This window comes from Alexandromys fortis, unplaced genomic scaffold (genome assembly GCF_014885135.2).
Source record: "Alexandromys fortis isolate MF-2015 unplaced genomic scaffold, M_Fortis_MF-2015_v1.1 scaffold_6, whole genome shotgun sequence".
NCBI lineage: Eukaryota > Metazoa > Chordata > Mammalia > Rodentia > Cricetidae > Alexandromys > Alexandromys fortis.
Window position 1 is genome coordinate 9,323,720 of NW_026067902.1, and position 27,790 is coordinate 9,351,509.

The 27,790-nt window shown below is 48.2% G+C and overlaps 1 protein-coding gene across 1 annotated transcript; it reads right to left on the reverse strand.

Annotated features, from left to right (window-relative positions):
• Positions 1-962: 962 nt before the first annotated feature.
• Positions 963-27,147, reverse strand: Tgm6 (transglutaminase 6). The gene is made up of 15 exons (XM_050132355.1): positions 27,046-27,147; positions 24,863-24,945; positions 22,683-22,762; positions 17,714-17,887; positions 16,944-17,186; positions 16,103-16,221; positions 14,597-14,725; positions 12,061-12,238; positions 11,486-11,624; positions 9,932-10,035; positions 9,622-9,864; positions 8,163-8,504; positions 3,488-3,642; positions 3,108-3,241; positions 963-1,946 (listed from the first exon to the last, which is right to left on the reverse strand). Exons 1-15 carry the CDS (start codon positions 27,145-27,147, stop codon positions 1,793-1,795), a joined length of 2,379 nt encoding a protein of 792 aa, XP_049988312.1. The 3' UTR covers positions 963-1,792.
• Positions 27,148-27,790: the final 643 nt, after the last annotated feature.

Sequence of the window (27,790 nt, forward strand, 5' to 3'; positions counted from 1 at the left end):
ATGCTGGACCTTACACTGCTTAACAAACCCTTGGGAAGGGAGGAACTTGACTGTAGAAGACCAGATCCCTCACCTCTCGGCGTTCAGAACTTTCTAGAAAGCAGGTGGTCTTTCCTGAAAGCTGGAGCGGCTTACAGGAAACAGAAAATCTGAATCTTACATAAAGCCTCCATGCTGCCAGTGAGGACGAGACCATCGTGTGAGGTCAGTTTGGTTCCATTAAAGTCCTGTCTCAGGTCAGCCGGGACGCACCATGGGAAACAGCTACCTAGCAAGCTATCCTCGTCCCCTAAACACAACATTATCCCACTGAGTTTAGTCGCAGAACTGTGCAAGTCCCCACCCCTCCTGGCTGCCACAGGGCCTTCAGCAGGGAGAGGCTGCTCCCCGTTTACTTCTGCTCCCTTGACCTCTGCCAGTGCTGATCCCGGTTCCTTGTTGTCAACATACTGTGGCTCAGGCTGGCCTGAACTTACTATGTAGCTCAGGTTGGCCTTGAACTCATGGCAATCCTCCTGCTTCAAGCCTTTGACGCATCTACTTATCTGGCCACCACATCTCACATTTTGTAGACTTGTCAGTACTTGTGTGGGGGCGCCTCAGGAATCATCTAACAAATACTGTGTATTCACTTGGCTCTCAACACAAATGATTCTCATCTGTATTTTAAAAAAGGTTTTATTTTATTGAAGTTGCAGGCGTTTGTGGGGAGGGTGTATGTACATAAGTGCAGTTGCCCACAGAGACCAGAAGTGTTCGGCCCCTGGAGCCGGAGCTACAGGAGGTTGTGAGCTTGTCTGCCATGGCACCTGGGAACCACACTCAGACCCTCTAGTAGAGCAGAAAGTGCTCTTAACCACTGAGCCATCTCTCCAGCTCCCTCATCTTCATTTGTATCCAGGAGGCACCACACTGCTGATACACCTGCTGCGTTCTCCAAAGTTCTTTAACTGTAGCTTGATTTTAATTTCTTGGGCTGTCCAGGGAATTTCAGCGCTAAATTTCATATCCAGTGTCATATTCTTCGTGGCCCCGTGGTGACTCTGGTCCTTACCCCGGGTATCTGGGTCCCGCTTCAATTCCAAGTATAGGGTCTGCACAGTTGCGAGCCATCCTGGTTCCAAGAAAGGGTGACTGGCTGATCCAGGGTGATCCTGTGAACTCCACGACGGCCATACCCAGAGCGTATCTGTGCTGCCGAGTTTAGGGGAGAGTGCCTTTGTCTTCTTCAACTGCTCCCAGGCAGCTTTAGCCCCTCAAATACAGAGCCAGTGTCTCTACTGAGGGGAAAATCTGTGCTGAAGGTCCAATGCTTTTTCTTAAGACCATGAGTTTGGGGTAACAGTTGGGTGAATGGCGTGGTTCTCATCCCTGCTTCTACTTTGCTTTATGCCTTCAGGAGGGTTCCTCTATCATGGCAGTGTTTTGGCCTGGAGAATTCTTGGGCCCAAATGTGTCCAGGACATTTGAAAAAAAAAATTGAAAGGAAAAGCAAGGAGCAGTGAGTTGCCTGGGCTGAGCCGGCAGAATTAACGAGGCCGGGGCTCTCAGGAGGCTGGGCCATGCCATTTTCCCAGCAGAAAGGTGACGAGTGTTGGAGGATCCCTCAGCGCTTGCATCACCACTTGTCCTGAAGGGGAAGGATTACTGAGTCCAGCACCTCAGTGCACTGGGAGGACCTTGCCTAAACTTGTAAAGTAGAGCAAAGACAGAAGCTAACCTAGGACTCCTGGATCTTATATGGGAGAAACAAGCAAAGGGACAGAATCCTCCCAAAGTCACTCATGGTCCCTCACTTGGCTGTAGCCACGTGGATGACCACAAAGCCCTTGATGTCTGGGAACTGCGGGCTGACAAGGTCCACCTGCAGCTGCCTTGGGCCACTCTTGGAGGGGGTAATGTTGAACTGGATCAAGGCCCTCTCTTGAGGCTGCAAGCTGGGCACCCTGGAGGCAAGGGCGGGGGAAAAAGGCAGATAGTTAATCCTCTCTCCTTGAGTCTAGCTTGCCTGGCTTGTCTCGACCCTCGGGGTCAACAGCTTTACCCTCATCTATGGCTCCCATTTCTCCGCTTTGGCTATGTTAGTCCCCTCCCTCACCGGTTCTGGCCCTGAGCATGCCTTGCGCTTCCCTCTTTGGCTCTGGATCTAGCATTCCTTCCATCTTACTGCCCCTTTTCTTTCCTAACACACCAGGAACCCAGAACCAGATTCTCTCCCTAAAGAGCCCTTCCCTTTGCATCAGAGGCCTCTGCCTGGGAACCCCGTCTTCCTTCTCTGTGCCGGAAAAGTGCCTCATGTTATCCTTATCATTTAGGGACCAGCCCAGATGCCAGTGGTACCAACACTTCTCCCTAACCCCACCCCACCTTCTCTCAAGGACTGCCTCTGGTCCCCTAGAGTGTGAGGATTCATCCCTCACACTCTTCTCATCCATCAGCCATTTTAATATCCCCAATAACATCCATGTGGCTCAGAGCACAGATTAGCATGGCCAAGGACTAAATGTGCAGAGAGTCAATGAACGCGTGAATGAAGGTGGGCAAATGAGAGAGCAAATTCAACAACGGAGGGCTAGGTGAGCGGACTGGTACACACTGAGCTGAGCGGCTGAATAACTGATGCGTGGACTATGAATGAAGGGGTGGATAATGAATGAATTAAAAACAGACAATGAGGCCGGGGAGGTGGCTCAGAGGCGAAGAGCACTGGCTGCTTTCTAGAGGACCTGGGTTTTATCCCCAGCACCTCATGGTGGCTCATAGCCAAATGGAATTCCAGATCCATGGGATCCTAATGCCTTCTTGTGGACTCAGTGGGGACCAGGGTCACACATGGCACACAGGCATGTGGGTAGCACAACACACTTATATATAAATATGAACGATTAGATGGCAAGTGCATGTTAAGTAAGTGGGAAATTGAATGAAAATGAACGATATGTGTGAATGTCCCGAAGGATCTGCTAGGCAAGCGAAGGAATGATTAAATGGATAAAGGCTGATGTTACGGGCAGTAGGTGTGTCCCTGAAGCACAGAGTTTCTCCTGCTGCCTTCTCAGTACCTTCTTCTTGGCCCTGTCCTTGTCAATCAACAGTCCAGCACTTACTCGATACTGAGCTGCCCTTGGAGAAGGCCACTGCCCTCTACCATCAGCGTACAGTCCTTCACGCTCTCCGAGAGGGGGTTGATCACCATCACCTCCACAGCGACCGCCACTCCTACCACCGCTGGGCCCAGCACCTGAAGAGGCAGCATCCATGAGTCACCCAGCATCCTCTGCATCCCCACTTCCTGTAGCCCACGGTTCTGACTGGGCCAAAGAATGTGGCACTAGTCACCCACCTCTGCCCTCACATGCCCTGTTAGAATAGCACAGGCTTCCCTACTCTCGAGAGATGGAGCTGGGGCCCGAGGCTCAGACCCCAGTTTTGGATACCCTGCATCAGCCCTGTCAGAGACAGGGTGGTAAATGTGGACAGGAGTCACCTTGATGGTGATGAAGTCCTCCAGAGTAATGTCCTTCTCCACCAGGAGCTTCTCCCCTTTACTGACAAGACACATGGCAGCCAACAGGATCTTCTTGTCCTCTGTCAGATCTTCTTTGTATTGAGAGTAAGATATTGTGACTGGGATCTTCTTCTCTGAAAGGCGGAGCACACAGGAAGCTAAACCCAAGGCTCAAAGAGGGTATTTTCCGACCCAAAGTCACACAGCAAGTACACCGAAGAATCCACATACAACCGGGTTCAAACCTAGGCCAGTGAGTACCAGGATACCAGGCTGTTTCTCCAAGGATGCCCAGACATCTGCACAAACTCCTCATAATTATGTAAGATGGAACTGTTTGCTACACCATCTGTCCGCACCACCTGACATTTGTCTACTGCTTACTGAGTACTTATTATATTTCAGGTCCAGAGGAGCAAGAACAGTGCCCTTCAACTTCCAAGCTCATGGGGACAACTTCCTTGCAATGCCTCCAAATATTGCTTGGCCATGAAGTGTTGGCTTTAGTCAGCTCCACCAATGGTGGGCAGGCTTCACAGCTATTCCTTGCCTACACTCTTATACTTGAATTCCCATGGTCCAGATCTTCTGTGTCTCTCTCTCTCTGACCAACTACACACACAACACCTAGGCTACACACACATCACCTAGGCTACACACACGACACCTAGGCTACACACATGTCACCTAGGCTACACACACGACACCTAGGCACTCTCTTCTTATGTAGCTCCCTAAAGCCATAGGTAGGTCTTGGTTCTGTTCAGATACATCTTATATGTGTAACCACACACAGATGCAAGGAGTCCTCTTTTGCTTGGCCCAGGCTCTATCATAATTCTATTGTTCTGCCATTTTATTTCCCTTTATTTCTGACCCCGGAAGCATTTGGGTTTTTACTTAGGGAAGATCCTTAAATGTCCCCATTGGTTGAGAGCTTTGCACATAGCATGCACGCAGCATCCTATACACCAGGTACTTGGTCTCTGGGTTAGACGCTAGAAGGCACATCATATTGGCAAATTTTCGTGTGTTGTTCAGCTCACTGAGAAGCTAGAAATGTGGTTGTCCCCGTCCCCATTTCAGACACAAACAAGTTTGTTTCAAAGTGTCCTCCAAGGTCTGGGTATAGACTGCTCTACCCCGATCTGTGACAGGGAGGGGGAGAGAACAGCAAAATATCGGCAGAGTAAGACACTCTGTCCTTGAGAAGAGCTGGAAGGCAAACAAACTGTTTCCAGAAGACATCACCAGTGTTTTCACACATTCTGAAGGAGCCTGGAGTGGGAAGAAGCTCCACAAGCTCAGCTACAGCGCACTCAACCGTGGAAAGAAAACTCAACCGGGAGTTCCAGCTGTCAGCCTCAACTTCCCCTTTAGTTTCTGTTGGGTGTTGTGAACATCAGTATTGGCAGTGGTATCGTTTTAGCTGTTGCTATGCGTTAGACACCTCACCAGAGGAAACATTACTCTGTCCTGACTCTCTTGTTCGGGAATTTCGTCTGTCTGCCTTAAAGGGGCTTCCCTCTAGTGCTGGGATCGAAGGCACGACTCCCTTGTACTGGAGTTAAAGGAGTAGGCCACTGGCACCTGTGGATTTGTTTCTGCATTGATCTTGTGTAGCCCAGGGTAGCCTTGAACTCACAGAGATCCACCTGACTCTGTCTCCCATATCCTAGGATTAATGGTAATGGTGTGTGTCACCATTACCCGACCTCTAGTGGCTTTAGCGTTGCCTGGTCTTCAGGGAAGATTTATTTATTAAAATACAAATAATATACCACTATAGTATATTCATTAGATGTTAGGCATTATGCCAAATACTTTATATTTATCCTTTACTTCCTTCATGGTCATAGACCATGGTTCTCCAAGAGTGGTCCTGGGAACCTCATTGGAATGCAAATTCCCGAGTTCTCTCTTGGAGAACCAGCGTATGCTACCAGAGATACGCTTGGGCAGAGCGTTGGCACCAGTTCAGAGCCCTGAGAAAGGTGGCCCCTCATAAAGTGCAGATCCCGAGTCACAGATCTCATTCTCCTTTAAGAACTCCGAGCCCCTTTCCCCAGGTAGTGATTTGCCACAGCACCTCAGTCAGACAGGAGAGATAGACAATGACCGACTATCCACCTAACACAGCAGACACACTTCCTTCTCAAGCTCACATGGAACGTTCACCAAGACAGCATATTCTGTGCCACAAATAACATATCAACAACTGTAAAATATAGAACGAATGCAGGGTGGCCCTCAGACCACGGCGAATCTAACAGAAAACAATAACAAAGAGAACTGGAAAATCCAAAATGCTGGCGATGAAAGGATATAATGCTTTAAACAAAAAGATAGACCTGCTACTCAACTCAGGCTGGCCTTGAACTCTGGCTCTGCCCACTTAATCCTCTGACCACTAGGATTAGATGTTCTGCTGTGCCTACACTTGTAAAAGCATACGAGCCAAAGCAGAAATGTCAAGATAAAATTTAAGTATTTTGAACAAAATGAAAATAAAAATACTTTGTGAGGAATGTCATAAATAGGGCTCAAAAGGAAAATTTTTATTTTATGTTTATAAATAAATAATCATATATATATAATGACAGGTTTAAAATTATTAATCTAGGTATTATTAATACAGGAATATTATAATATTATATATATGTATAATTTATATAATGTTATATATAATATTATAATAACAGGAAACAGAAAAATTAAAGCCACCATATACCAGAGAATAGAAATAATAAGATCTGGGCCTGGTAGCATATAATCATAGCTGAAGTAGAAGGATCACACATTCAAAGCCTTCTGAGTCTACAGGGTGAGCCAAGGCTAGCCTGGGAAAACTGGTGAGACTGTCTCAAAATAAAATAAAAACCTGGAGGGGGCAGGGATGGCACTTAGTGAAGAGCCTTCAAAGCATAAAAACTCCACACTCCTTCAACAGCATAACGGCAACCACCAACCAGAGAAAGAAAAGAAGGAAGGAATCATACAAAAGGCACACCACAAAAGAAAGATAAAGGGAATAGCACTAATTAGAGTAGAAATCAATGAAAGCTAAAGCAAAAAAGAAAAAAAAATCAGTATTGAGAATCCACCAAATCTAAAGCTGGTCTTTGGGGGAAAAAATTACCTTGAATTTTCTTTTTTAAATTTAAACCAAGTAAAAGGATACCTAAGAGGAGCTTTTTAAAACGATCTGTAATATGCTGTGTACAAAGGGCGCGCAGCGTGGCAATATTTAATTAGGGCTCTGCTTTTCAAAAGGCAAACAGGCAGTGCACATTTAGAAGGAAAACCTGTCAACAGTTTGTAAGCAGGCGGTGAGATAAGAGGCGAGCTTTCTCTTTTGCTTTTTGAGTTCTGTAATGAATATGCATTATTTTGAACATGAAAAAAATGCTACGAGCCAGGAGATGTTAATTTATTCCATTACAAAGTGTCACTCTGTGATTTAGAGTTTGCGACAGGAAAATGACAAAGAGCTAAAATCGCGCGGTGCCTCCTCCGTGCGTTTCTCTGCCTAAGTCCTCAAGGTGTCTGTGCGAGGAACTGGTCCAAAGGGATGACGGTGGTTAAACTGCGTCCAGCTGTATCCTTAGAATTCAGACAGTGTGGGAGAAGTGACAGAGACAGACAGGTGCCACACACAGACATACACAATGCACACATGTGTTTAGAGAATTAGGGAAAGACAGAAATGGGAGCCGAAGAGACAGAGACAGAGAGAACAGTGACACGCAGCTAGGGAGACAGAAAGAGGGACGATGCGTGTGAAGAGTGAGGCAGAGACAGAACGAGAAGGAGAGAGACAGATTAGGAAAAGGAAGGAAGGAGAAACAACTAGGGTCCATCTGGGAATTCACACATGAAGCGTGACGTGTTCAAGGCTCATGAAAAACATCCCTGACTGATTAACAGAAAAACAACAAGGCCAGTTAAAATTATTCAAAAAATAATTTCTACAGGATATTCACAGTGAAGTTCCAAGGATGGATTTTGGGCACATGCCCCACATGGGACGAGCCATCCACTGTGCAGCCTGGAAATAAACGACTGAGTGCCGAGGTGCTGGGTGCTGCAGTGCTCTGGGTGTGGAACCCTAGCCCCTCTCCACCCTGGGTAAGGAGTTCCTCTAAGACTGGCTGCCTGGGTTTGGGTCCTGCCTCCACATGCACCAGGTGTGAATTTGAACTCTGGGCGTGGGTCTCCTTCTCTGAAGGATGGAGCCATGGCTGGTATCTGGGATGTCTGTGGACTTCAGGAGAGCGACACAGAGCGTGTCCTGTGTCTGGTGACATGCTCCCAGCATGTGCTTATTTGGTCTGTAAATAATCACATTGTTTGTGATGACTAGGTGATAAGTCACCTCACCCTCAAGGCCAGTTTGCCACCAGATGACCGTGGACTTGAATTGCCATGCTAGTAAAGTGAACTACAGGGTCATGATTTCCTCCCCTGACCTTCAATTTTCTTATCTGTAGAGTGGGGATGAGAGGTGGGGCACTGACATCAGAGCTTAGAGCTATCCTTCCTGGGGGTGAATGTCAATCTGGGAATCTCCCTCTCCCCTCCCCCCGCTGCTCATCCCCAGTTAACCTGGAAAAGAAGGCTATTGACCAGATCCCACGAGGCCACCTGATCTTACCTTCTTGTGGCCCCAGCTTCACTGTGTGAGATTCACGCAGGATCTCTGCCACTGGCTTGCGGGTATAGAGGATGGTGGCGCCACTCAGATTGACTCGGACCCGCTGGGCCCTGGTGGTGAGGCTGGTCAAGCACAGAGCTAGTTTCAGATCCTGGCCAAGCACCAGTGGTTCCAGCACTTTGAACTTGCCAGTGATGCTGGGTTTGGTGGCCGGTTCCAGGAGGTCATCCAGCCAGACAGCACGCAAACCGGCCCTGCGGATCCGCCTCCTCCTCCCCCAGGGTTCCAAGCTGAGCAGTTTCTTCATAGCTTTGCTGTACACCTGCCTCTCCTTCCGGGACCCTGCAGGGCATCCTTACATCAGACACAGGCAGCACGCGCTCCCTCAACCCAGGTCCAGACTCTGCTGCTCAGGGCAAACCAACCGCTTGTCACCACTTTGTATTCCCAAGGCTCTTGGAGGGCTCAAACTGGAAGCCTGAGAATCATAGGGAGCCCTTTGCCAAATGCCGGTGTTCACTTTTCTCTTTTAATATCCTCTACAACAGTTGCTAACACATTAGGTCAGGAAGTTTCACATAAAAATGCAGGTTTTCAGCATCTCTGACAACTGGGGGAAAAGAAACTCATTATTGCCATCATTTTTGGCTGACTTCTTCTCGGGCCAAAAAGCATCCCAAGACTCCACATTCTGAATTCCAGAAGTCTCTGCAAATGGCAGATCAGCTTTCCCCCCCCTCCCCCCAACATCCTACCCTGACTCACACGCAACTCCTATAAGGCAAGCTTCCCTGGGTTGTGTTCAGGGAGCAGCAGGGATAAAGTCTGATTCCAGTTTGAACCAGATCTTAATCACTTGGTAGCGTTTCTTAACGAGCATCAATGACTGGCCTTATGGGGTAGATTACCACCCACCCCATCCAGGGATCTACTTCCCCATGGGAAAAGGAGACCTTTAGAGTAGAGTGTTGGAGGTGGCAAGGAGAATAACATTCACCTGTCTTGTTTTTGTACCCCAACAAGGGCAGGTTCTTCCATAAACCAGGGACTGGGGCTGTGGCAGAGGCCTGGGAGGCGACAGACTCCAGTGGCTGCTACTGCTGTTTTGCACTGTGCCCAGTCCATGTTTCCTGCTTGTGCTCTTGCTACCACCTGCTACTGTTCCCGTGATCACTCCCTGTACAATTACTATCCCATTTGCATAGCTCCGCAGTCCTTGGCATATGGCTAATGCGTGAGGAAGCAGCACTATCATTGCTGTATATGGGAAAGCTAGCCCAGGAGAGGTGGGTGGGAGCAAGCAGAGAAGGCAGATGCTGGCAGCACAGCCAACGCAGAACTGCGGTTACGGTTGCCATGCTCACATTCGGAAAGGCTCCGGCTCCAGATTTTCCGTGGGCCTCCTGCAGCCCACAGACCATCGTGGGGAGGCTGATAAAGTCTACTCCACGGCCCTCACCTTCTGGATACTTGTAGAGGCCCGTGATGTCCACGCGAGAGTCACTGCCCACTGCCTTGGTACTGATGCACCTGCCAATCTTCTTCGTGTCTGAGTACACGCGCTCCCGCCTCTGGTCCTCATGCCATAGCCAGGTGATGTAGTCTGCGTTGACCTCGGCAAAGACGAAGGGGCCATCGTGGGCTAGGTGGACATCACCCTCGCGGATGGCGGTGACTGAGGCAGGGCCGCACTGGAACGTGCCTGGGCAGGAGGAGGAGCATGAGCAGCGTGCTACCAAGGGGGTCTGGGTCCACCCAACCATCCCTACCTTCACTCTCCTCTTGGGGCGTGGCATCCAAAACCTGCCAGCCATCGTAGGATGGGCCCAGGTCCTGTCGTGCAAACCAGCTTTCATTCCAGACATGGAAATTCCTGCCAGAGACACATGGGTAAGGCAGCTGTGTGGATGCAGAGGCCCAGAGGACGGAAGTCCTTACTGCAGACCAGCCAGGGCTGCAGCTCATAGACCACCCATCTGCTCTGATGGACACATATTCACATTTGTGTATGCATGCTTGTGTGCACACATACCAACAACCTGCTTCCAAGATACCAGAACTCTAACTGTAGATAAGACCAAAGATCTTGCCCTCACGCAGCTTACGCTGTCTCTGGTTAGTGTAGGCAGGCTGGTCTGTAATTCCCTACATACACCAGGCTGAACTCAGACTCCAGATCTTCTTTCCTGAGACCCTTAAGGGCTAGAATGACAAGCATGTGTTGCCGTGCCAGGCAAAAAGTCAGGGCATCATAGTAGCAATTGGTGTGTGTGTGTCTTTATGTGTGAGTGTATGTGTGAGTGTTTATGTGTACATGTGTGTAGTTGTGTATATGTAAATGTGTGTGCATGTGTGTATAAGTGTGTGTTTATATGTGTGTATGTGTGTGTTTCTGTGTTCCTATATCTGCAAGCTTGCACATTTGTGTGTGTTTATGCCCTTGTGTGTATGAGGGCTTGTACGTTGATGTATATTTGTATATCTGTGTGCTTGCATGTTTGTGGGGTTTTTTGGGTGTGCTTATGTATCTTCTTACTCGTATGTTGGTGTATGTTTCTGTGTGATTGCATGATGTATGTATATGTATGTCTGAGTGTATTTATGTGCATGCGTGTCTCTGTGTGCAAATGTATGTAAGATGTGCATATGTGTGTATATCCTTGTGTACATATGTATGTGTTTTATGTTAATGAAGGGGACAGAGAGGAAGACAGGGAGCCTCAAACACTATAATAAATAGTGTGTAGAAAATGAAGGGCTTGCACTGGAGAATGGCTGCTGGAAATCTGCTCTAGGTAAATGATATCTAGGATGAGGCCTATGTTCTAACAAATTAGCCAGAGAAAGACCGAAGGGAATAGTATTCTGGATAGGAGGAACAGTATATACAAAGGTCAGGAGGCAGGAAGTTATGCTCAGGGAATGTGTAAGTGTTTTGGGTGTGAGAAACAGGAGGGTAGGTAGGGTGCAGGCTGTGCAGACACTGTGCAAGCCCTGGCGAGGAGGTCTTGACTGTTCTCAACTTCCTGTGCTCACAGTGAGAATACGAGATTAGGAACCGTGGTGTTACTTGCACAAGGCTACATAGGAAGCAAGCAGCAGAGGGAAACCAGATTCCTGCTTTAACTGGGCTGGTGTAAGGGGGCAGTAAAATCCTTTGGGGAGGTCACTCTCATTGAAAGATACACCAATAAACACCTAGGGCTGGAGGGAAGTGACCGCATCAGGAAGAAAGGTTTGTATGAGGAGAGGAGAGAAGGATCCGGTATTTAGGACTAGACTGGGCAGCTCCTGACCCCGATTCTCAGTGGCCCGGGACCTACCACATACTGTCTTCCGTCAGGTCCTCCAAGGTCCGGCCAAAGGTGTCCACATATTTGTCCACACTCAGATTGCCATCAGTGTCATGGGCTGAGTTGAAGTTGGACACCACCCTGGTGGCGATCCCCAGGCACCTGAGGACTGTGGAGCAGAGGGTCAGAGGGAGGTGCCCAGCTGGCTGCAGGCTGCTCTGCCTCTCTTGCCTCGGCCCCTAGTCTCTCCGCCGTGGCTCCCCTGTTTCAGAACCACCAAGCCCTCTGGGGTCTCTCAGAGGACTTTTCTGGAGATACTCCCGTCACCCTCGTCTGGGTCGGCAGGCTCTGGATCCACGCAGCAATGCCATGTACCTTTCTGAGAGGATTCCAGGACCCCGGCACTGACCCACGACACCCAATGAGATGGAGGCAGAAGGAGGATTTATGCCAAATAAACGAACTGTTAGTTTTCTCTCTTCTTCAACCGGGTTTCCATGTCTTCTCCATTAATGGGAACCGATTGAGGCATGTGCGAATCTATGCAAACACACGACGATCAAGGGGCACGTGTGCCGTGCCGATGAGCGCTTCTCTCTCCATACCTGTGCACAGGACTCCAGCAAAGACCCAGCACTGGCCGTATTTGACTGGCTTGTATCTGCTCTTGAACCACTTCTGCAGGATGGCCACACTGCCACGCCAGTTCAGTGGGCTGGTGCCACCGCCATATTTGCCCTGCCACTGGCCTTGTACCACACCACGGTCATTGTTGCTGTTCACCTGAGCAGAGAAGGCCTGAGTCAATCACTGGGCGGCCACGCCCACTTTCACTGTAAAATCATTTTCAAACGTCGGGATCCCAAGTCAATGAGTCACTCTTGGCCTTTAAGTTGTCTGAAAATGAGAATACTCTGCTTTCTTAAAATACCTCTTTGTGTGTGTGTGTGTGTGTGTGTGTGTGTGTGTGTGTGTGTGCATGTGTGTCTAGAATGTGGAACACATGATTAGCATGCAAGAGGCCTGGGATTTGATCTCAAACACCTCCCCAAACTAAATAAATCCCATTTTTGTACTACTTATAACTCCCAATTATCTTCAATTTGGACAGTCTGTTGTCAAAAGTCATCTATGATTTGGGAGCATTTCCTGCTTTAAATAGCCGTTCGTTAGTTAAATTTGGGACTATCAGTGATACTGCAATCATAGTGGCAGTCTGGAGCCTGTCGAACGCTACTCTGTGTCAGGCACTGTCCCAAGGAGTTTCCGTCTAGAGGGCTAATTTGTTTTAAGTCTACCGTGTAAAGTCTTTCATCCTCCTGTCTCCCCCACCAGAGAAAAGTGAAATGCCAAGGGATTAGGGGACCTGTCCAACTCGATTAGCAAAGGGGTGATCCACGAATTCAGGACTTGGACTTGCAGCCTGAGTGGATGCCACTGGACTGCAGTGTGCCAGGGCTGGGATCCTCTACTGGTGTTGACTCTCTGACCTCCATCTTCGCTCTGAGGTCTTGGAGGGAACTGAGGGCATAGGAGAAATCCACCTCTACTTTTAGAATCTCACGACATTGACACCTGCACAGGGTCGAGGCTGCCATTAGTAACAGACCAGAGGACCAGGAAAGCTGATGTGAGATTGTGTCTCCAAGAAACGATAGGGAAGCTACACCTATGATACTGCAACAGTATGGCAGCCTAAACAGGACCTGAACTAGTATAACCCCCATAGGTATGCTAACAGAGAAGGGGGAACTCTCACGGGGCCCTACCTTTAGACAAAGAACTCTAGACAACTAAGAAACAATGAGACTGGGAGAAATGGTTTCCCCAGGGAGGAGCTCCCTAATCTGTTATGCACTACCAAGTGGTGAGTCCTAAAATCATACATACACAAGACACACTAAACAGACTAAGCAGGTTGGGTAGTGATATTTTGTTTGTCATCTAATAAATAAAGATTGCCTGAAGATCAGAGCGCAGAGCTAAGTCACTGGTTATCCATAGAGGCCAGGGAATGGTGGCGCACACCTTTAATCCCAGCACTCAGGAGACAGAAGCAGACTGATTTCTATGAATTCAAGACCACCCTGGGCTACACAAGATTGAATCTGTCTAAAAAAGAAACAGCTCACACAAAGGTGATCCCAGTACTTGGGATTCCATGCCTGGACAGAGAGAGGAATATAAGGCCGGAGGAGACAGGAGCTCAGAGCAGTCTGAGGTTTCATAGACAGAGCTTTCAGTCTGGGGTTTTGTGGAGACAGGATCGTGCCCTTTCCCTGTGAAGATTCAGTAGGGGTAAAAGGTCTCTCTAGTGGCTGGCTCCTTTACTTCTCTGATCCTTCAGCCTGATATCTGACTCCAGGTTTTTATTAATAAGACCAATTAGAATTCATGCAACAAGGTTGTATTTGTATATTCAAATATTACACATTTTAGCTTTACATACACACAAACACACACACACACTAAAATGGAAGAAAAAGAGGTCATGCTTCTGAGAGACAGAAAGGGTAATGTTACATCGGAGAGACTGGAGGGCAGAAAGGGAACGGGTAGAATAATATAATTGTATTTTAATTAAGAAAGTGAAAAATAGTGGGCTCTCTTCTGACACAATGCCTTCTGAGGCATATGGTCTCTCGCTTGTGACCAGTTAAAGTAGGCATTCCCTTCCTAGAGCAGTGGGATCTGGGCCTGTCCCCTTTTGCCTGAAATGTCCTGAAACTGCTTTGATCTCAGAAGTGAGATCACTGGCCAGAACACCAGCCTGGAGGTCTGGCTGGGAAGTACAGCAGGCATGACATGGGGCAGGAAACATGGAGCTACCAACAACCAGAGCTAAAGGCTTGAGATAGATGACTCTAGCCAACAGCCTTGGGGATCCACAGCCATTCAGGAATCCCCAGCAGAAGCAACTAGGAGCTGGGCAAGCCAGTCTCATGGTGTCCTGCCAAATCCTTGATCTACAGAATTGAATGTAACACAGGCTTTGATAGCATGGACTTTGGGTGCGGTTCATCATGCAGCAGTATGGAAACCTAGAAGTGAGTTGGTGAGATTCTTAGGGTTCGGTGCTGGGGCTAGTTTGGGGGGTATCCTTGAAGGAAAGCTATGTAAGGACTGTAGTGGCCTCCTTACCATAGCACTGATGATCCTGGTGACATAGACTGGGTCATGGCGGTGGGACACATCGGTGGCCGGGTCATCCTGGTGGCTAGGACTTCGGTCCAGGATGGAGAGGCAGATGTTCAGGATGTCCTCTTCAAACTGTTCCCAGAGAGTGAGAGAAGCTACATTCAGAGGCCAGAGTCTTGCCCACGTCCCAGGCCCTCCCACGGCCCCACCTGATCGGCTGCCTGTGTTTGTGTCAGCTGGCGTCAGCTGCCGCTGGGGACATTAAAATCCTCTGCGAAGGGTCATCTGGGAACCAGGAGTTCACTTTCCCATGATTCCCCATGATGGTCCTTGAGCTACATACCTTCCTTACTGACACAATCCTTTGCTTCACATGTTTCATGCGTGTTTGGATCAGCTGACAACACTTAAGAACTAGGACTTTTTTTTATTCAAATTTTCTCTGACATTCTGAAAGTTTTAACAATGCTGGGCTCCCGGTTAGGAAGAGGCTGTGGCTAAGGGCTGTGACTCTCTAGATGGACCCTAAACTGGGTGTCATAAGTGACCAGTCCCTGAGCTCTTAGTGCTTTTGACCCCCAGCCTGTCCTTAGTCGGGCAGTCAAGTCCCACGTGGCACCCGGAGCCTACACAGAAAGAGTCCTTTAGTAGACTCTACACTCCCTTGATTTCTACCCCGAGTTGCTCTGGTGCTCCTCCTCCTGCCTATCTGGGTCTCGCCTACCCATGAGGACCCTAACCTAACCCATATGTGGTTCCTTTTCCCTTCTGAGCTGCCTTTGCTCCATACACCCCCATTTCCTTCCCCCATTGTCACTGGTCTTGTAGCTACAGTCAGCCCTGTGTGGTAGGTTCTGTATCCTTGTGTCTGAATTGGATATATGTTTTTTTCCCTTGCCATTCCTTGAACAAGGCAGCATAACTACTTAGCATTTCCACTGGTTTGGCGTTAGGAGTGACATAGAGAGAGGCGGAACACACACAGCTCAGGCCCCACACAAATCTGTCTCTTAGAGAAGGGACTTGAGTGTCTGTGGGTTTTGGTGTCTGCAGTGGGTACCAGAACCTGTTCTCTACGGACGTGGAAGGGCTCTCAGAGCACAGACCCAGACCAACAGGGGCAGCATGACTTGGGAACTTGTTTAAAATGCAGGTTCCTAGGCCTGGCCCTACAGCAGCTCTCATGGAACCCAGCTACCTGTGATTATAGGAGATCTCCTATGACTCTGACGCGTGCTCTTGCTTGAGAACCACGGATTTAGACTACTTATCTTTCCACACAGAACTGAAGTCTAATTCGAACTGTATCCAAAGCAACCCCCACTTTTCCAAGGGTCCAGGACAGGCCTTGGCACAGGGGTGGTATTTGAGTGAACGAATGAACGGATTCACCTGCCCTTATAGTCAGCCGGCTTGCCCTTCCTAAGGAGGAGGTGGGGAGACAGAAGTCTCCCAGGCTGCCTTACCACCCAGCCCTGGTCCACCCCCTCTGGTTGTGCCCCTGAAGACCTGCCCGTAGTTCCAGCCCTGGGCCCGGATGTGCTTCTCCACGCCTCGGAAGATGATGCCACTGTCATTAAGCACATACTCCTGCCTCTCCTCCTCTGAGTCCAGAAACACGTCGTCTTCTGAAAAGCAATCAGCAGGCCCCATGTGGGTGGAGCTTCATCCCTATTGGCCTGGGAAGGGCTTAGCAAGATGAGAGAGCCTGGCGGATGTCTCAGGGAAAGTGGCTTGCTGGCTCCTTTCTTCTCTCTACTAAAACACCTTTTCTGAGCGTTTCCCCTCCCCCCTCCCACCCCCAAGCAGGACCTAACCCCTGGAATCCTGATACGGTAGATATCCCACCTTGATGCCAACGGCAACTTTATATTTTCTAAACATTAGTAAAGTCCTGATCCTAGCTACCCCTTGCCAAGGCCTTGTCTTGTGACTGACTATGTTGCAGGACTAGCCGGATGAATTCCCAGCACATCTACAAGAGTCAGGCACTGTTATTATTCCCACCATGCAGGTATGGAAACGGCCTCACGGAGGGATGCAGCTTAGAACTGCTCCTCTTCTCCCCCAGCGCGCGCATGCTCTTGCCCACTTTTGAGCCTCTCCTACTTTTCTCAGGCCTCCTTTGACCTCCTGGATTCTCACATCAGAAGCCTCTATTTTCCGACCCTTTTACAAGTTCTGTTTTATGCCTGATAGTGTGGGCCTTCTACCTGGTCTCAGCTCTTGGTTTTTGTCTTCCTATCCCTTATCTTGCTTCCAAGGCTCCCATCCCAGCCCCCCTGCAGATAGACCTGCCTCTGAGGATGGTTTCCAGGGGACCCTTGGTCTCAGTTACAGCAGTTCCTACCTGGGCACCAGGGATTGAACAGGAGAATAAACTGGCCCAGCTTGCGGTCACTGTGTTTCCGGCGGGAAGAGGCCCTGGCACTGAGCGTGTATCGGCCAATGACTGCCTTGGGAGGGCTCGCGAGGGTGACGGTGACAGTATTCTCCGTCTGTTCCTCTTTTGCAGCTGTCCAGGTGTCCCCCATTTCTAGCTCTGAAGTCTGGAAGATGGCTTTGGTGTGGAGAGCCTCAGATGCGTGGGGTCCTGGCAGGGAGGAGAAGGGATCTAGAGACCCTGCCTTTTAAAAGTGTTGCTTTAGAAAAACAGAACGGGATCGGCCTAGAAGCCCAGAGTTTATACCCCAGATGCTGGAATGCTTTAAAGGGAAGGATGGGGCAAGTCCCTTCCCTGAGGGGAGGGGCAGGGGGATAGTGGACCCCTCTCAGCTGCCCTGACTCCCAACTATCCCTTGGGCAAAGAGAAAGTGACAGCTGAGCTCTTATCTGGCTGGAAAAAGAAAGAAGAATTTGGGCTCTGAAAGTAATTGGGTATTTTCCACGTCCTTTACGTATAAAGGACTCTGGAAAGGTCACCTCTCCCAGCTGGCTGCTGTGTGTCTGTGGTTTTTCCACCTTTCCCTTGGGAATGCGGTTAGAAGCCCTCGGGACTCAGCCCACTTCCCAGGCTCTTGTCTCTTTCCAAAGCCTGGGCTACTCACTGAAGAATCTCAAATTACTGGTCATAAAATCAGTAGTCTGTGAACCACTAGGGGTGCCAGCAAGACCAGTTACCTGTCTCCACAGTGAAGATGAGGGCCTCCTCGCTGTCCAGGGCTCTGCTTAGATCCAGGGTGAGACTGAATAGCTGGCCTCTTCGAACCACCAGCTCTGGGCAAGGGTAATCTTGGGTGTGGTGGGCAGCACCATTTTCTGAATGCTGCCAGTCCACCTTGGTGACTCGGACCCCTGAGCAGGGAGAGGAGAGAAGTGAGGTCAAGCTTCTGAGGCTACTTCATCCATCCCCGGTTCTGTCTTCCATCTGCTTCATCCTGTCAGTGCTGGTCCACTTATTAATGACATACCATTGGTTCTTGTTAGCAACACGATTTAAATTCTGTAAAGTTCTTAGGCCTTGAATCCCAGTAGAGGCAGGTGGATCTCTACGAGTTTGAGCCAGCCAGAGCTATATAGTGAGGCCTTGCCTCAAAATACAAAAACAAAAAACAAAGCCCTAAGCCCCAAATGAACTAACAAAACAAGCAAAAAAACTCATACAAATAAAATGCAAAAATATGAAAGTTGAAGCTAGAAAGCAGTTTTTTGTTCAGATTCACCTGAGAATATGGATGTACTACCTCAGCCCTTTTTTTTTTTAAATTGTCTGGAGGTCTGTGAATAGCTAAGAAAGTGCCAAGAAACTTGATTATAGAGTTAAAATGAATTTGAGCAGGTAGGCTAATTCCTATCTACAGAAAGACCAATGCTGAGAATTGGTGACATAGTCTTTGCATCAGCTTGGTGTCTGGGTGCTGAGATAGACTGATGAACAGGAAGACACGGTGTGGTCTTCAGTGATGGCACGGTGAAGCTCAGTGCTCATGGGCAGGGCCTCTGAGTCAGCTACAGTGGCCAGAGCTTGACCTGAGCATCTATTGGATGAGCTGCTTTCTTTTCAAGCTATCTTTATCTTCATTTCCAGTAGAATGGGAATAATGATGCCATCGGGGAGGTTGTGAGGACAACTTCTTGTCATTTAAGTCACCCAAAACACGAGAAATAAATGTTCATCATTATGTTCCAAATGAGCAGGTGCATCACCTGAACAGCTGAGTCCACTCTGGGCTAATTACTGTTTGGATACCCTCTGTCAGGAGCACAAGGGCTGAAAGGACAATGACGGAAGGACCTGATGAAGTCTACAGAGTGACAAACAAGATCTCCTTAGGAAGGTGGCATTGGGGCTAAGTCTTCAGTTGGTGGGCCTGTCCAGGGGAGAGAAGAAGGATGAATCTGATCTTAATCCCAGAATCCTCACGCTTTGTCTATTTGAGTCCTGTAGTTTCAGTATTGCCTGTCATACTGGGTACTGGGGACCCTACAGTCTGCAGTGCTTCTGACATTTGAGGAAGCTGCTGTGAGGGTAGATTGTTACCAGCGACAGACCACCAAAACTTGGAGGGAGACAAGGAATGGACTGTGGTACTCAGATATCCATGGGTAGTGTTGTACTAGTACGTTGCTTCTTGTATCCCCCGACCCCCGCTTCCTGTCTACCACAAGGGGAACAGTCCTTTTCTGCCACACATTCTCGTCACCAAGTCGTTATGGTCAGGCACGGGTAGGGCCAAACTGAATCTTCTGAAACATGAATTAAAAATAAAGCCTCCCTCCTTTAGGTCAGATATTTGGTTAATTTAATAATACACACATTGTTGGAGCTTTCCAAAATGTTCTGCCGTGAATAGTGGCACTGCTTGAGTTGGATTTGGCCTCCACCACACCCCACAGGAGTACGTCTGCATTTGTAGCTAATAACTCCATGGTACTTTACATGTTGCCTGACCAGAATGCCTTGTATTCTGATAAAGCTGTGATAAGCATTCATATAATTAGCTATATTGAACTAAAATCTGCTGTGGAATAATCCATCTGCACACTGTGAAGATGAGTTGCTCTCATTGTTAATTAAAAAAAAAACTGGCCAATGGCCAGGCAGTATTTTCGGGGAAGAGAGAATGCTGGGAAGAAGGGCAGAGTCTTAGGAGTTATGAGGAGATGCCATAAAACACAGAGCGAACAGGATGGGGAGTATGTACATGAGGTAAACCAGCCTTGGGGCAGCACATAGATGAATAGAAACGGGTTAATTTAAGTTATAAGAGTTAGCTAAAAATGAGCCTAGGCTATCGGCTGAGCATTTATCATTAAGTCGCTGTGTAGTTATTTGGGGACTGGCTGACAGGACAGAGAGGTTCAGTGGTCTAGATGGAAAAGTCCACTCACAAAAACTGATCTCTTATTTACCTTTTATAGTACAAGTAGAATTCAATAATTGTGAAATGATAAATGGAGCCAGTAATATACATCAAATTAGTTTCAAGAAATTAGTGATAAGAAAACTGATGTATTAGTAATCTATTGCTGTTTAATCAATTTGCTTAACTCAGAGTTTGGCTGAGGGAAGCCAGAATTCCTGTGCTAGAAATTTCTTTGTCAGCTTGACACAAACTATAGTTAACTGGGAAAATAGAACGTCAGTCAAAGAATTGCCTATGGGACATCTTCTTGATTGTTAATTGGTGTAGGAGGGCCCATCCCACTCTGGTTAGTGCCATCCTTAGGCAGGTGGGTCTGGGCTGTATAAGAACGGTAGCCAAGCAAGCCTGGGGGAGCAAGCCGGTCAGTAGCATTCCTCTCTCTTCCTCAGTTCCTGCCTCCAGGTTCTTGCCTTGAGCTCCTGCTCTGGTTTCCCTTGATGATGGACTATGACCTGGAAGAGGAAGCTAAACAAACCATTTCCTCTTTAAGTTGGTTTGGGTCAGTGTTTTATCATTGCAGCAGAACCCAAACTAAGACCTGCCGTTTCTGCGCATCAGGAGCTTGCTCAGTGCTCATCAGGCCAGTGTACGTCTGGAGTTCCTCATGGGCCAGATCACACATCAGCTGGGCTGTACTTGTCTGAAAACCTGTTTGGGGCTGGAGGACCCGCTTCCAGTGTGCTTGACTCACAGGGTTGGAGAAGTGGATCTAAGTCGAGAACTTTAGTTCTCTACATGGGACTCTCCCTGTGTCTAATTGTCCCAAGACTGGGGACACCTGGTTTCCCTCCAGGAAAGTGATCTAAGAGACCAAGGAGGAAGCTGCAAAACCTTTTATGCTGTGACCTAAATATTCTATTAGTTATGGCAGTTACAATGGTCTGCCCAGATTCAAGGAGAGGAAACATTCTCCCTCTTGAAGAAAATGTCACTCATATTTTTGAAGAGACCACAGAAAGTTAAGAACGGCAATGATATGTGAAACTCAAATAATATTGTTATGGGTTAGATATAAAATGCCCACCCCCAAATGTGCTGGGGCTTTGTCCCCAGGTGCTGGTGCTATTTTGGAAGATTCTTTTTTTTTTTTATTTTTATTTTTTTTTATTATGTATACAATATTCTGTCTGTATGCCTGAAGGCCAGAAGAGGGCGCCAGACCATCTTTACAGATGGTTGTGAGCCACCATGTGGTTGCTGGGAATTGAACTCAGGACCTTTGGAAGAACAGGCAATGCTCTTAACCACTGAGCCATCTCTCCAGCCCCTTGGAAGATTCTTGAAGCCTTAGGAGGTGGGTTTTAGGTAGAGAACATAGGCCACTCCCTGGGTGGGGTGTGAGTACTTGGGAAATATTGTCCTTCTTGTGTCTGTTTCCTGTTTTCATGGAACTACTGGAGTTGACGTTTTCCTCGCTGGGTTCTGATCTTTCTTTGGTCCAATGTTTCTGTACTATGTACCCATTCTACCCTGTTGGGATGGTAATGTATAGTCTATGCTATTATATGTTGGAAGTATGTAATTTGCTTTTTTATTTTACAGGAGGTTACAATTAAAAGATTGCCTGAGTCTCAGAAGAGACTTTGGGCCTTTAAACAGGTTTGAGACTGTGGAAGACTATGGGGACTTTTAAAGTTAGATCAAACACATTTTGCATTCTGATGTGGCCACAGACCTCTGGGGACATGGGAGTGGAGTGTGGTTGTTTGAATGAGAAAAGTCCTCCAAGATCGAGGTATTTGAGCACTTGGTCCCTAGCTGGTGGCACTACAGAAGAGGTTTAGGAGGTGTGGCCTTGTTTGTAAAAGTGTGTCACTGGGATGGGCTTTGCTATGCTATTGGAAGCCTCACACACTTTTAGTTTCCTCTCTTCCTTGTGCTTTGTTTTGAGATGAGCTCTCGGCTCCTTGCTCTGGATGCCATGCCTCCGCTTGCTGCCTATGCCTCCCGACTATGCTGGTCTCTGGAACAGTAAGTCAAGTAAACTCTTCCTTGTATACATTGCTTTTGGTCACGGTGTTTCTAATAGCAGCAGACAAGTAGCCAGCACAGCAGGTAATGACGCTTTCCTTTTTAAAGAGTAGTTTTTTTTTTTTCTTAGCTCAAGGACCATTTTATTAGAGTTTTAAAGAAAAAAATAACAGGACAGGCGAGCTGTCAATCTCAGCAGTGCTGGGAGGACAGAGTTGGAGAGGAGGAGGAGGGAAGCCACGCTTCCTCAGTTAGGGTCCCAGGAAGCAGGCACATTTGGCAATGGACCTTGGAAGCCACTGTAGAAAGAAGCAGGGTTCTTCAGAGAAACAGAAAGAAGGTCCAAAGGAGACTCTGATCCCCCAAATTCCAAAAGGCAGTCCAGATGTCTCAAAGTGAGCTCAGCCTGGACTATAGGGGGATTTATGGGGGTTAAATAGAAGCCAGCATTCCTCAGGAACTTGTGAAGCTGGTTCCCTTCTACCAAAAGGAGCCATTTCCCTTATCGCCGGTAGAAGGGACAATGGCTACCTATGTGTACCAACATATACAACATGCATGCTGGCCTCCAGCCTCATAAGTACCTGTTACACATTTCTGAGCCCACATCAGTCTCCTGGTCCTTTTCACCTCCCCTCCCCTGAACTCCCTCCAGCTCATGAACTTCCATCCTCCAGCTGCTCCTTCTCCCTGTAACCCCGCTAGTCTCAATATCTGACCACACCCCCTCTCTACTTGCTTTCCCCTCCCACTTTCCCCCTCATCCCGCTGGCTCCCGCCTATCTGTGAGAAGGACGCAGATGCCCCAGAAGGTGACAGGAGCTGGTGTGATCTGGGACAAAGAAAGAGGAAACCAGCCCAGATTCCAAGGACCCTCACCAAATCTCACCCCCTTTTACCCACCCTGAGCCGTGACAGGGTTAAGATTAATTACCTCCCAATAACCTTTATCTCCTACTCCTGGGATGAGTCAGGACCACCGTATCATTACGCCTGAATCTCAGAATCATCTCTCTCATGGCTTCCTAGACTAGGGTCAAGCTTCTGCAGCTGACCTACCGCCTACTTTTCTTCCCTTCCTCACCCCCCTCCCGTTCTCCCTTTCTCTCTGACAGTGTTTCGTGCCATCCAGGATTCCCTCAAACTCACCATGTAGCCAAGGATGATCTCGAATTCTTTTTTAAAATTATAGTTTTTAAAAATTTTTTGAGATTATATTTCAGTATTTTCACCAATTTCCATCCTCCACGTTCATATGCCCCCTGCTCCTTTAAATTCATGACCTCTTTGTCTTATTGTTACTTACACATACACACACACACACAACACACACGCACACCGCACTCCTAAATACATAAATATATAACCTGCTCAGTCTACATAACATTATCTGTAGGCAAACTTTGAACTTTATCCTTACTTCTGCATCCTAAGTGCCAGCAAAGGCACCTGTCATTAATCCTAGCTCCCTCGGCTGAATTTTTTTTTAAAAAATATTATTATGCATGTTTCTATACTTGCATGATGTGTGTATAGGCATATATGTGCATGCATAATGAATGTATGTGTGTGTGCACGCATACACACATGGACGCGTAGTATACATGTAGGGATCAGAGGACAGCTTTGTTAGTTCTCTCCTTGCACCTTTACATGGGTTCTGGGAATTGAACTCAGTTTTCCAGGCTTGCACAGTGAGCACCTTCATTGCCTGCACCCGTTGAGTTATCTCACTGGTCCTCTGAGAATTCTTGCAGCTCTTGAAGAGGTAGCTTACCCACCTAGACACGCCAGCAAGCTCCTCTTGTCATTCTTTCAGCGTCTCTCCATTCCCTCTCCAATACGGCTCTTTCTTTTATGCCTTGGTGGTTCTTCGGGGATATTAGCCTAGAAACCGTGACCTGCCACCTCGTTCCAGCTTTATCCCTCTTTACAGTCCAGGAGGTCCCCGTCCCCATCTCTCTATGATCTGCCCTTGGAGATGCCCCTGAGGTGACCTAAGTTATCCAGACCCATTGGCATCATACCCTCCTGCCTTGCCATCTGTGAAATGATGGTCAGGACTCTATGAGCTGGGGGGTGGGAGAGGAAGCCACAGTTATGGTGATTACATCCAATTCTATCCTAGCTTGTGTCTCCCTAGTTGAGGGAACAGTGAGACCAAAAGCATGGAGGAAGGAAACTTACACACAAAGCGGCCTAAAGGAGGAAGCAGTTACATACGTAGGTCACAGTTGTCAAGAAACTCAGTGACACTTCCCCTTCAGCCCAGCTCAGATCCTGCTCTGAAACGAAAGCTTCTGTTCATAACCTATGTTCAAGGATGTTTCACACTTGTTTTCTCTCTGTTTCTTTCCTCTGAACTAAGAGCTCCATAAAGCTCAGCCCTGGTTCCTATCCTCCCTGGCCCTCGAGAGTCTGAGTTAGGGCTTGGGACCTCACAGATGCTCAGTGAATTTTAGGTAAGGGGTGAACCTCTCTCTCTGCCCCTTGGATGGGGTATGATAAGGAATATAATGCTTACAGAAATCTGGGGCTATCCTTGGTGGACCAGACCCCCCTACATCATGCTTATCCCATACCCCCCCCAAGCAGTCCTGTGCTGATCCTGTCTTTCTGCCCAACTTCTTAGTTTTGCAAAACCAAGGAACAAGCGGCAGGGTATCTATGTAGCCCCCGATAAGACTGGCAGACCTGCTGCTGAGTCCTGGTGAGACCTGGGCAAGCTGTTCCCTCTCTTCTGAGCCTCAGTGATTCTATCTGTGAAATGACCCAGAAGGACCTCACAGTTTGGGAAGTCTGTGGCCAGCTGCTGAAACAAGTACCTCTGGTTCCCCAACTGCTCCTTTTGGTCTTCTAATCAGCGTGCAGATGTGAAAATGGTTACACAGCTCCTTGCCAGGTGCCAGGGAGGGGCTAGGGCAGGCAATACCTGATCTGGAACTTCTCTGGTTGATAGAACTTAACGCCTGAGGACAGCGTGGAGGGCGTATTACCAGTTCCTAGGCCTTCTCCCTTAGGGAAATGCAGGGTGAGCCTTCAGTCCCAGGCTCAGAACCCACAGAGGCTCTGTGTCAAAGACTGTGTCCATCAGGCAGAGAGAAAGAAGGGCCCAGTGTATGTACTGTGAACCCCGTAGACACCCGTCCTCTCCAAGGCTTTCCTACTTCCTCTTTCTCACTCACTGTCTCCCCCTGGTCTCCCTTTGCATTTTTGTCAGGCACTATGAACATAAGGTCAGAGGTACACAGCTGAGTTCCAATGTAGGTTGTGCTCCTTGTGGACCGTGGGAACTGGAGCAAGTGAGTGAGCTCAGTCTCCTGGTGGGAACGGTTGGCTGATGGTTCCTGCTGTGGCCTATTAGGGGATTAAATGAAATGATCCACAGTAGTCAGAACATGACCTGACACACACTAGGAACTCAGCAAATACGCTGTTAATCACCTTACTACCATCAGTGTGTATACACCAGCTGCTGGCTGCCACTCCAGTGTTCTGTCAACCAGTGCCCTTCTGACTCATGTGCTCGCTGTCTCTGTGGCCCTGTGAAAATTGTTGGGTCCTTCTGAGGTTCAGATGCGCTTCCCTAGGAAGTGGAGGTTATAATGCCTTCCTTCTATGGTTTTGAGAAGCACTGAGTAAGGTAGACAATGACCAACTGTAACTGAGTAAGTTAGACAAGGAGATTTCGAGAGCGGAAGGGGAAAGCCATTAACAAACACTGTAGAACCACAGGCTCCAACCAGAGGGGATGACGTCCCTGGGAATGGGGCACTTAGTTTGAGAGTCACAGTTAGGGGCTCATGGTGGGGGGTTAAAATTGTCATCTCCTTTCCAAAACCACTCCCTCTCTCCCTGCCCCCCCCACTCCTTTGTGTACACACTCTGGTCTTCATTTCACTCTCTCTTCTTCAGCTCTGGCTGAAGCTACTGCCCCGCCAGCCTTGGAACAATTTTTAGCTCATCCTATTCGATCTGTTCTGTTGCTATGGAGACACCAAGGCTCACGGTGAACAAGGGACTTCTCTCATTGAGTGAGTGTCAACATGCCATTCCTCCAGCTCCAGGGACAAGAGTTCTAGACACAGTCTATTGCACTCCAGGTTACTCTCAGTTTGGCCCTCGCCCACTCCTGGTCCTGCCAGCCTCACTCCCTCCTCTTCTAGCTTACGTGTTTACCAGCTAACAAGAAGCCCTGCATATAGAAAGTTGTGTCCCACTCACTCCCTTGCTCCCTGCCATGATCTCCACACCTACCCTAGATTCTCACACTTTTCTTCCACACCACAGTGACACCACAGAGCTATGTGACAATTCTCTGTCCTAGCCTGAGATGGCACCTAGCGAGACTGAGCATAAAAACCCTACCGAAGCTGGGCATATCGTCCAGACTCAGGCCTCGGTGTAATTGTTTTTTAATGGGCCTCATTATGGCTCTGCCCTGAGCATGCATCATGAGCACCTGAGCTCCATCACTAAATGATTAATGGGGAGTTGCCCAAAGCCTTCCTGGAGTTGCTGCTTCATCTCCCTTTCCTTCCTGGTCCTTTGGAAGCCAACATCTCTCACTCAAGGTGATAGTGACCCATCAGCTTCAACTAATGGGTTCTAAGAGCCAGTCCCGCAGGGAGCATATCACCAAGAGTTCTGAACTGAAATTGTTGTCATTCATTGATGCCTAAAGGGTCTTGCATTTGATAATACTGATCAACTGTTACTAATACCAAAGACCCATGCCGAAGAGAATTCTGGGACCATATCCAGACCAGAGCTCTGTCAAAAAGAGCTCTGGGACCGACTAGTGATATCTGTCTGAACAGGACAGGAGGGAGGGTCTTTTTTTGTAATGGACATAGTCTCTATCAGGCTCTGGTGTCCCATTTACCTACGATCCAAGGAGGGAACACCCCAAAGAAGCTAGGAGAACCCAGAAAGCATGGGAAATTGAATCCAATACAACATTCACTTTGTATGCTGGGCATCTTGGCTCTGACTCCGGCATTTCATTTTGCTTGTGGGTATGTGTATGACATGTGCCTGCATGTTTGCGTTTGTTGTATGAATCCCGGCACATGCATTGGAGGACAAAGTACATCTTTAGATGTCAGTCCTCACCTTCTGCATTGTTGGGGACAGGGTCCATTTGGTGTCTGCTGCTGTACACACCAGGCTGGCTGGCCTGTGAGCTTCTGGGGATTCTCCTGTCCTCATCTCCATCTCGTTGTAGACTGTTGGGATTACAAATGTGTGCCACTCTGCCTGGCTTCACATGCCTTCTGGGGATTTGAACTCAGACTCTTACGCTTGTGCAGCAGGCCTTTACTTGCTAAGCCATTTTCCCAGCTCCTGACCCCAATATTTTACAGATGGAGACTAGTGGTCCCGCAACAAAATAGTCACAGATCTGATACTGGTGTTCCACACATTGGCTTTGTTCTTCCTCAGTAATAAAGTTTGGCCTTGTTAAATCAATGCTTACAGAAAGAATATGCAGGTTGTGAAAAAAATCTAACCCGGAGAGAAACAAAGCCAGCTCTCTCTACATCAGCACTGGATGGGGAAGCAGCCTCAACTTAGGAAACAGCACCCGCTAGGAGCCAGGCAGGCATGACTGTCCACTAATGCTGCCCACTACCATGAAGAAATATGAAGTTAAAATATGACAGGGAGCCGGGCCGTGGTGGCGCATGCCTTTAGTCTCAGCACTCAGGAGGCAAAGGTAGACAGATCTCTGTGAGTTTGAGGCCAGCCTGGTCTACAAGAGCTAGTTCCAGGACAGGATCCAAAGCTACAGAGAAACCCTGTCTCCAAAAACAGAAACCAAACCAAACCAGAATAAAACGACTAGGAAAAGTCACCC

Excerpts from the sequence above, each read along its gene's own strand:
- Tgm6 (XM_050132355.1), bottom strand. The coding sequence starts at position 27,147 with ATGGAGATGAGGACAGGAGAATCCCCAGAAGCTCACAGGCCAGCCAGC. Across the intron at positions 10,036-11,485 it reads CTGACGGAAGACAGTATGTG|GAATTTCCATGTCTGGAATG; the intron begins GTAGGTCCCGGG and ends TGTCTCTGGCAG. Across the intron at positions 3,242-3,487 it reads AGGACTTCATCACCATCAAG|GTGCTGGGCCCAGCGGTGGT; the intron begins GTGACTCCTGTC and ends CTGCCTCTTCAG.